At 34.6% G+C, this 10,866-nt stretch overlaps 1 protein-coding gene across 1 annotated transcript; it reads right to left on the reverse strand.

Annotated features, from left to right (window-relative positions):
- Window positions 1-247: 247 nt before the first annotated feature.
- Window positions 248-3,842, reverse strand: LOC126971814 (gremlin-2-like). Its single transcript, XM_050818245.1, has 2 exons — window positions 3,708-3,842; window positions 248-3,623 (listed from the first exon to the last, which is right to left on the reverse strand). Exon 2 carries the CDS (start codon window positions 3,621-3,623, stop codon window positions 2,964-2,966), a length of 660 nt encoding a protein of 219 aa, XP_050674202.1. The 5' UTR covers window positions 3,708-3,842; the 3' UTR covers window positions 248-2,963.
- Between the last annotated feature and the right edge of the window lie 7,024 nt (window positions 3,843-10,866).

Here is a 10,866-nt window from a genome sequence, read left to right on the forward strand (position 1 = left end):
ATTAAAAATGAATAATGTCAGTAGATGCAGAAAATTATAAATAATTAATTAGTACACGTCAGTTCTTAAGACGCTTCCATTCAATTTCAAATATTTTGTAGTATGAAACTTCGCCATTGTTCTTTGTTTATGACAAACAAATAAACTGGATTTGCTCGTATTTAGTGGATGTTACTAATAAACCTTGAAGTAAAAAGAAATATTTACATTTAAATATTTATTATACATACAAATATAACATAGGAGAAACAAAAATAACAATAAATGGAGTCTTGTTTGTTGACAAAAATGGAAATATATGCGACTCTAACGTATATTAAAGTAATTATTTTAAGTATTTTTTATTGGTTTGCCGGTATTTTACACACGATAATAAATTAAAATATAATAAAAGCATTACTTCCGAAATATATTAAAATACAAATAAAATAGCAAACAATATTTTCACTATTTTCACTTCAAAACAAAATAGTAATTTTTCGAATTTCCAAATTATTCTGTATATTATATATAATTGTTTGAAGTACCTTAAATAGATTTTTTTATGACAATAAGAGACGGTACGAGCAGGACGTTCAGCTGTTGATTAATACACAATAGTAATTGATACGCCTTGCGCATTACAGTGCAGTGCCGCGCAGGATTCTTGAAAAATACAAAAATTCTTAGCGGTAATACAATTGCGCTCGTCAACTTGACACTTAAGATGCAAAGTCTCATTTGCCCAGTAATTTCACTAGCTACGGCACCCTTCAGACCGAAACACAGTAATGCTTACACATTACTACTTCACGGCAGAAATAGGCGCTGAGATTGTACCCATAAACTAGCCGGCATCCTGTGCAAAGGAGCCTCCCACTGGTAAAATAGATTAGAAAAACGTAATTAACAAATATGACAATGTGTAATTTCGAATTCAAATTTGAAGACACTGATTTACATATTAATTTTTTGTATCATATCAGTTATCAACGGACTTACGTAAAGGTATATTCGGCCGATAGAGTATGCTAATGAAAATACATAATATGTGCATGTTACATATCTAAAAAAATTAAAATACAAGAACGCAAAGATACCTTTAAATTATTGTTACAAAAAAGTATTAGCTATTTCTAATACATGAGTTCTCAGAATCATCCTTTTACAATAAAGTTGTGTGCCAGTAATTTTTGAGGGATATTTTTCGGTCAAATCGCGATAGGATACATAATAAATATAAAATAATTTTCATTCATAAAACTTAACACAGATAATTAATACGTCTAGCTAGAGCCTTTTATTGCTAGACAACTGATAAAAACAGTCAGGTTTATTACTTTAGTGTGCGTAACAAGCTACGTCTTACACTCGCGATTTGTATGACACTTTGTGTGAGTGTGCGTGAATTGCTCTAAATAAATAGAGGTTAACAGTCAACATCCATTTTTTTTGACGTTTTCACAGCTGTCACAGTCTATCTACGTATAAATGACCTAAGAAACGTAATGGTGACGATCGCTTCCTATTTGGGTCTGTTTCTACTTTTTTCTCCTAAAACTGCAGATAAAGTTTACTACGAATATTTAAAATATAATACGATTCAACTTCTATTGAATTATGTATAAGCTTTTAAGTAGAATCGTGGCTAGTTGATCATAATCAGCTGAAATAGACAGTTACCTTTAATATGATTGTCCAAATTGTTTAAGCATAACTTAGCGTACTATCAAAGAAATACCAGACTGGATTGTACATATGTTTCTTTATATTATTAAAAATGTACATGATTGGTACAATCCAAATGAATATATAAGTATTTATTATAAAATACGTTTATATTTATTCCAATTGATACCAAAGCGGAATAAATTTAAGATAGGTTCAATAATATTATATACCACAAGCCGATCTTTCGGGCAATAATAAAAGACCGATGTGGTAAATTATCACTGTCAAATTAAAGTATTTACGGCTGTTTTCAATAACCTATCTACCCTTAGTTCAACTAACGGATACATTGCTGTCACCGTTTAATGACAAGACCTTATCTATCCATAGTTATGTCAATATAGTTATAGTCCAATGCTATCTGTCAATAGGTTATTGGAATGTAAGTAAGCGTTAAAGGATAGATTTGTCTACGTTATAGTAAGTTAAACTAAGGATAGATAGGTTATTGAAAACGGCCGTAAATCTATACCTACCTATTTCTTTCAAATCAAAAACTACATCACCGCGTATATGATTTTAGTTATAATATAACATTTAAATGATTTTATATCACTTTTTTCGAATGCGAAACCATAGTAGGATTTAAAAGAATACTCTCTATTGAGCGTATCGAAAACAAGTATTGTCAAATTATTAAGTACATTATTATTCTTAAAAAAAACCTGTTCCCCTTTCAGTCGCATTCAAAACGAAAACACACGATAATTAATATAAGCGTAATTTCATCTAAAATTTATACGGATTAAACCTAAGTACTTGATTAAGGGTTAATCACAATAAAACTATATCTAGTATCACATCAGAAAATAAAATCATTTTAAATCTACAGTGTACTTTACCGAATTACGACAGTTAAAACTGATTCCCCGTCGCGATTACATCAATATCATTATGTACCCAAGGTCACCAGTCACAAGGTACCAAGTACTGTCCAATTAATACGTACCACAACATACAATTAAAGCTTTGCTTAGCGACTTGCAATCACTCTATTACAAAACTAATGCATCACAAAATCCTGACGTCATCTCTGTTGACGTATGTGAGCGCGCGCTTGGAATATTCATCGTTCTGTTTAGCGGGTTATAATTATTTACCAAAACATCAGGTACCATTATAGCGGACATTACATCCTTGATTGTTGCATTTCTCGCTCCATTCTTACGACAGCCTTGACATGCGTGGCATCCAGGCCTTGTTTGCAGTAGATGGAAGCCCCGAAACAGACACGGGTCTGTCGCGAAGCTGTATCAGTTTACGCCGACGGGTAAACACTTACACTGCTTAATCTTTTGTAAACGTTTCCGTTTGAACGGAGGGTTTTGGCCGGGACAGCGGAGCGTCACTGTAATCCAAGTAAACTTTTTCGGCTTACAAAAAGAACATGATTTAAACGCAGGTGGCGGACGCTCGTCATTACCCTCCCGCCGTCGGGGATTTTTCGGAATGTAAAACGAATTGCACTGTCCATAACAGAAATTGTTTAACACTGTCGCTTGCAAACACCCCGGCTCACGAATTTTTTGCACCAACTGTTCAGTTTTACACCAATCTTCCTTAAGATATTCCTTCTTCGTTACAACCAAGGCATTCTTTGACGACTTCAATATATTTCTAAATGCGACGCCCTTTGGTATTTCTGTTGCTTCATCTTGTTCTGGCACGGAAACGACGAGAGTTTCAGAGCTACCTTCGCCGAGTTCATTTCTCTGAACGTAGGAAGTAGACGAACCAGTGTCCTCTGTTCGTTTCCGTGCTGCTAACATCTTAGCTACTTGCTCCGTATCGATGATATCCAGTATCGAGTCGGTCGGTGTGAACGGTCGTTTACCGACGCCGGCACTGACACCGCAAACGGCTAAAATCGCCGCAGCGAAGAGCCAAACACACGACTTCGTTAGGTTCTCCATCTGCAATAAAATGAACGTAAATTACCAAGTGTAATTTTAAAACCTGTAGGCTTCGCTCGAAAGGAAGTCGTAGGTTTAACTCACGTTGTATCGAGAGATGAGAGGCAATATGTCGTAGGCTGTGCGTTGGTTGTGGCCGTTGTCCGCGGGTTGGGAACGAGTGAACGCGTGTGCGCAGAGCCGGCTTGCAGAGCGGTAATGAGCGCGAGCGCCCCTCAATGGACCACTGCTCAATGAACGGGATGACTCACACACCGCGCCTCCATCATAGAACCTTTACTATCAATCGTATTCTTGCAGATGCGACACGCACGTGTTTGAGCTTACGATCCTGTTACCTGATTACAATGCCAACCAATTCCTTTGTTGTTTTGTACATTTGCGCGGGTATCGTCGTTTGTTTATAAATGTCTCCGACACGCTTTGCGATAAGCGTGTTTGTTTTTTGTTGTAAGTCTGTCAAAGAATATTTAATTACATTTAACTATCCATAATACAACGTGTCCCTGCTAAAATTCTATAAACAAAACTAAAAGAATACATTTAAATGACGTCAATATTGCCGTTAAAATTTACTGCCATTGAATCATACTACAGTTATCATTATTTTTAATTAAGTAAGTATATTTTTTCATCTTCTTATTATTATGATGATTTTATTAATTTTATACATTTTCATTCATTTTAAATCATGACAATTATTGTAATCACTTATTGAAAGTTTTATCGTAATACCTATTCACCATTACCATCATCAAATATATTATTTATTATAACAATAAGTACTATAAATACATATATTGATTTTGCAGTGTTCTATCGCTATGAATATATAATATAGTTTTGATTTGAGATATATTCAATCAAAATTTCGCTTATTTTAAATCAATGAATTCACAATTTAAATTCCAATCATAGGCTAAAAAAATGTGCGGTAATAAGACCCCGTCATGAACACAGTTCGTTACGCATTCTCTATCTCCTTTCCACCTTTCGTAACTTAAGACTATGTGCTATCTTCTGCACTGTTCTTCTGCATATCAATGATATGTTTCATACCTCCAAGTGACGCCGTATATACAAGGCATGCAGATCTCTCGGGAAATTGTTGAACAATGCCGAAAGAATCTTGTATCTTCTATCGCATCGGCATTCCGATTATCTTACCACATTGGGTAAAATAAATCTTGTTTGAATTAATCCACAAAAGTATCGATTTAACACATTAACCATTATGAGACTCTTTTGTCATATAGCCCCTCTTCCACAATTCTCGTTTTTATAGCTCGCCTAGTATCAAAATCTCCAGCAATTGCCAATTCCAGGGTTACCTGCAGGGCGAAGAGAAATTGGTTTCAAAGATACATCGAGTCATCAAGAGTAGGGCAATTCTCCCAGCTGGCATACATTATATCGCTCTAGCAAAGTTTTACCACATTTGGAGTATTTCTCTCACGCCTCTTCCTAAGGGCGGACAAGTTTATGTTTCTGTGACTCCCTGGTATTGCAAGAGAGAACGCTCGTTTCTCGCCGAAACTCTTCCTAAAGAAAGCCTTTTCATCCCCAAATGCAACTTTCGTTCCGAGGATAGGAGGACATTTTCAGAGTAATCTAACGTCGTGAAAAAAAAATTTTGTGTGTTGGTCTGTTTGTCTGTTAATTTGAACATGCTTAGCTCGGTTTTAGCTTTTGTATTGTATCAATCTCTCTGTAAAATTGTTTGTTGCATACCAAATAGTTCAAAATAATCTAAAACGTTATGCTAATTCAAATAGTATGCGAAAAACTATGCAAATTCTAGAATTTTAAAAATATTAAGGGTCACGATTCAAAATAAAACCTTTTCCCTCAAGTTACACTGCACATAATATGCAAATTTTGATTAAAATCGGTAATTTACCATCATCGCAGAAAAACCACGTGAAGATTATTCATTTATTTTTATTTTTATGGGAAACATACAGAATATTAAAAACTTATAAGTAACACAAATTATTTTCTTCCTTGATGGAACCAGTTTCCACCAATTACTAAAACATATAGCTTAATCGATAAAATTTACGTGATAAGAACTAACTAAAATGAAAAATGAGAGCTGAAAACAATATCACAACAAAATGTTGCACATTACATTTAGGGAAACATGATATATACATTAATCAGTCAGTATTATTTTTCAGAGAGCACCAATATTAATATGAAAAATTTCCGCATCTCCATAGTTACTCGTACTGTTGAAGTTATTACACATTATGTAAAACAAGTCATATTTAGTTGGTTTTGGACAGGTGGCAGTATTGATCAAAATACTTTGTGTAGGCAGAATGTAAAATGCCGTATCTGCGATAGACTTGTGATCGTAACCGGAGATATTTTCTCACCTATGGTCCGGCGCCGGTTGAGACGACTCGAACGGCTCTGTACTCGCGCCTGGCGCCATTCTCATCATGATTTTCGGTTTACAATACAGATTACACAAAACTATTTACGTAGAGTTGTAATCTTACGAGAATTTAAATGGAGTTTTCTAAATATTATTGTTAGTATTTGGTTCATGAAATTGAGTATTTATTATTGGATTGTATGAGTTTATAATCGTTTTTGTACTTAATACATTTTGTTTCTTATAGTCGTGATGACCCTGACTTATAAAACTTGATGGCTTCGAATCCCAGTAGGTTCAATCATATGTGTGATTTATATTTATCTTTAAGTATGTATCGTATATAAAATATATCGTTCAATGTGAGGTCACCACCTACCAGTGGGAGGCTCCTTTGCACAAGATGCCGGCTAGATTATGGGTACCACAACGGCGCCTTTTTCTGCCGTGAAGCAGTTATGTGTAAGCATTACTGTGTTTCGGTCTCAAGGGCCGTAGCTTGTGAAATTGCTGTGCAAATGAGACTTAATATGTTATGTCTCAAGATGACGAGCGCAGTTGTAGTGCCATTCAGAATTTATGGGGTTTTTATAGTATGTTCCTGAGCGGCACTGCACTGATATGGGGAGGGCGTTTCAATTACCATCAGCTGAACATCCTGCTCGTCTCGACCGTTTCATAAAAAAACTCAGTGTTCATCGATTTTAAAGCTTACATTATTAATTTCTGATCAAAGAATCACAATTTCATTGAATATACTCTCTAATTGATCACTTGCATATAATAATATGTAGGCATATAACAGATATTTCTTCTTGTTTGGACTTTAAAACTTAATCCCGGGTATTACAAATTATCTGGCGTACTATCGGAATTACCATTAGTCATAAATTAACCACAATAAAATTTTCCGGTACTTATTATACAAAGCCTATCATTGTTGCTTAAACAAGTTAATTATAGTTCTAGAAAAAATACTAATTAATATTTTTGATGTTTTGACGCCCACTCAGCTAGAGATCTCGGGTTCGAATCCCAGTAGGTGCAAACATTTATATGATGAATATGGATGTTTGTGTCCGAGCCGTGGATATTTATATGTGTTTAAGCATATCGTAATAAATACATTGTTGTCTTATACCCATAGTGCAGGCTATGAAAAGCTTGGGGAAATATAATTTGTTTTTTTTTTTTAATGAAAATAAGGGACGAGACGAGCAGGACGTTCAACTGATGGTAATTGATACACCCTACCCATTACAATGCAGTGCCGCTCAGGATTCATGAAAAACCCAAAATTCTGAGCGGCACTACAATTGTGCACAATTGTCACCTTGAGACATAAGATGTTAAGTTTCATTTGCATTTATACATGAATATTTCCTCTCTTCATTTGGCCCGGCTAATATGTGATTGTATTTTTACATTCAATTTTTTTTCAAGTATTATTAATTGTAGTCTAAATCTAGTATAAATATTTCTGTTCCTAGTTGAATCTTGAGAAAGAACGTAAGTTTTCTCTTGCATTATTGAAAACAGATTTTTATCATCACTCTCCTATGCTTAGGCCCAACCAAGCGACTTTCAACGAGATAAATAGGATTCATTTATATCTAGTTTACTATCTGTGGTCAGACATACTAAGACCATGTTTATTTACAATTAGATTGTAACATGTGTTAATTTTTTGGTTATTATTATTTATGAGTTTAAGTTTGTAAAAAGTTTTAGTAACTTTGTAAAAGTCCTACACCGTGTCTGTCGTCTGTTTCTTCGCAAAAAACTCAAAAACTACAGAATCGATTTTTGTGCTGTTTTCACCAGTGGATGGCGTAGTTTTCGAGAAAGGTATTAGTATATAATTTGTTAAGTTTTGTACCCAATTTTGTACATATTAACGATATTTGTTGGAGGTCTCGGAAAAAATAAGCCTTTTTGGGAGCTTTTAAGGAATACGCTGTCTAAGGCCTTTGATATATAACAAAAGTAAGGTGGAATTATCTATCACATATAGGTCTACAGAAAAATCCACGATGGAATATGTCTATCTCTTATACTATATCGACTGTTTCATTTTTAACTACTTTAATAATGGCAACACATTTCCAACGACTTTAGACTACATTATGCCCGAATACTTATTTTTTTTCTATTATAAGAACAGCGTCTGTCGGGTCAGCTAGTCTATATATATATAAAAGTGAATGTATGTTTGTATGTTCCTTAATAACTCCTAAACTATTCGACCGATCTCAATGAAATCTTTTGTAATAGATTCGTTGAAGCTCAAGAAAGGTTAACATATATAGTTTGTCGTGTCAAGATCCCACCCACGCATTTACCATATCACTCGAACCGTTTATTGATATAACAACGTCTGTCGGGTCAGCTAGTAATAAATAAATACAACCACAAAATATATCCATATAGCTCAGTGTTTACTGTTTAGTAACCCTGCCTACTGAGCTAGTGGTCCCGGTTTCATATCCCGGTAAGTGCAAACGTTTATATGATTAATAAGGATGTTTGTTTCCAAGTAATATATGTTTAAGTAAGTATATTGCAATAAATATATCGTTGTCTTGTAACCCATAACACAGGCTATGCCTAGTTTGGGCAAGATAATTTGTGTAAAAATGTGTCACATTATATAATATTAATATTATAATATAATCCACAGCTGTATATATCTAGTAGTGCACAAGACTTAATGGAAACCTTTTAATATTAATCATTAAAACGTCGATCAAAGCCAACATGTTAGATTAGTTAACATCAATCATTCCTAGAATCTTCAATCTCCACGCTTCCACCCAGTCGCTTCCCACAATGGCCATAGAAACTGTTTGTATGGGGCATCCGGAGTTCGTAGCCTTCCGCGAACCGTGGGTGTACCGGAGTGGGTGAACTTGGTATACGATTATATTATTAAGTGCTATCCATTCCCGGCTTTAAGTCCTGAGACGAAATAGAAAATGTTGTCAAACAAAAAATTTACATCGTTAATAATTTCTGACTGAATCTTATCCGAAACAAACATTTTATTATTACTAGGAATCACTGAGCACAAATTTAAGAAGTATTAATGCTCCGTTGACAAAGAAGTCTTACTATAGTATAGTAGATTATATAGGAGATAATGATGGATGGTTTTGTCTGGTTCTGCACGGACTACCTAAAATTGTATGTTCTGTACTGAGTAGGCCAACCAATTTTGTTAATACGATTTGAAGGATGGGCTGAGAGTTATTATTTATCACACGCATTTTGGATAGGTGAAATCTCGGGAGGTCGCGTCACCGAAATGCATATAGCAGTGTATCTGTAGCTATAGGGCCGACGTATTGCGCAACATTAGTGCTGTTTATATCTTATAAGATTACCAGTGGGAGGCCCCTTTGCACAGGATGCCGGCTACATTATGGGTACCACAACGGCGCCTATTTCTACCGTAAAGCAGTAACGTCTAAGCATTACTGTGATTCGGTCTGAAGGGCGCCGTAGCTAGTGAAATTACTGGGCAAATGAGACTTAACATCTTATGTCTCAAGGTGACGAGCTTAGTTGTATCAGAATTTTTGGGGTTTTTCAAGAATATTGAACGGCACTACATTGTAATGGACAGGGCGTATCAATTACCATCAACTGAACGTCCTGCTCGTCTTGTCCCTTATTTTCATAAAAAAAAAATTTAATGGATTTAGTGTAAAGTTAAATTTGTGTATATTGAAATAGCGCTTTTGTTTAATTAATAATATTGAAAATAAGTGTTATAAATAAATTGAAATTAGTTATTTGATTTTTTTTAAACATTACGAAATTTCTAATTTTAATACTTAAAGTTCTAAGTTTTCACTTCCATCGGCAGTCCATACAAGTGCATTTGTTTTAAATTGCATTAAATTTTCTTCTCAATAGTCTCACATCATCAAAGTATGGACTTATAATCAAAAGACTTAATTACTTCTTATGCCGTGTCACTATCATTTTTATCACCTTTTTACCACCCTTACGATCCAGTTTAGCAACCTAGGCCAAAGCCATGAAAATAATCTTAGGTCGTGGGCTTAATATGTGTGTAACGGCCGTTACCAATATTCAGCCTATCTCTTACTTGAGATAAAAATCGTAACTATCGTTGACTTTTCTGTCCCAATAAACTTATCGACGGTAACTTACCTTATCCGTAAACTCTGTCTGTCAATGGACGTATAGCTTAACAGCGATAGAAGTTTGTATGGAAATTGCAATTCACGCGTCTCAATATAAAGCGATAAGAATGACTTATTACTAATGACAGTAGAAGGTAGTAATATATCTATATCTGTAGATATTATATTGGGAACGGCCGTAAATCTTCAGAACAGATTTCTTGATAGTTTACGCTCAAAGAGATTCTGAAATTCCATTAACTAAATAGATACAGGTGAAGAGTAAAAAAGTTGAATTAATACGAATAAATGCCCGCAAGGAAAACCATAAAGCACACACTATTAATAACTGCAATTCTAAATTCAAATCTAATGCAGTGTTAATAAAACATTTATAGTTCTATCGGTGTATAGCTGGAGCATTTCCAAGCATAATCATTGTAATATTACCCAAACAGAGTATATCAATCTATCGTGCTGTATTTGTGCTATGAATCATTCTAATTGATAGTTACAATTGTTGAGGATAATAATTATAGGGTGGAGACGATCTAAACGAGGTAAAGAATGTAATTTATTTCAGTATACATTCAGTGTACACGTCACTGATTATTGTGGCCGTTGATATAAACAATATCTATACATAGGTACCAGTGGAACGCTCCTTTGCACAGGATGCCGGCTAGATTATGGGTACCACAACCTATTT

This window comes from Leptidea sinapis, chromosome 24 (assembly GCF_905404315.1).
Source record: "Leptidea sinapis chromosome 24, ilLepSina1.1, whole genome shotgun sequence".
Lineage (NCBI taxonomy): Eukaryota > Metazoa > Arthropoda > Insecta > Lepidoptera > Pieridae > Leptidea > Leptidea sinapis.

Coding starts and splice junctions, on each gene's coding strand:
- LOC126971814 (XM_050818245.1), bottom strand. CDS start 3,623: ATGGAGAACCTAACGAAGTCGTGTGTTTGGCTCTTCGCTGCGGCGATT.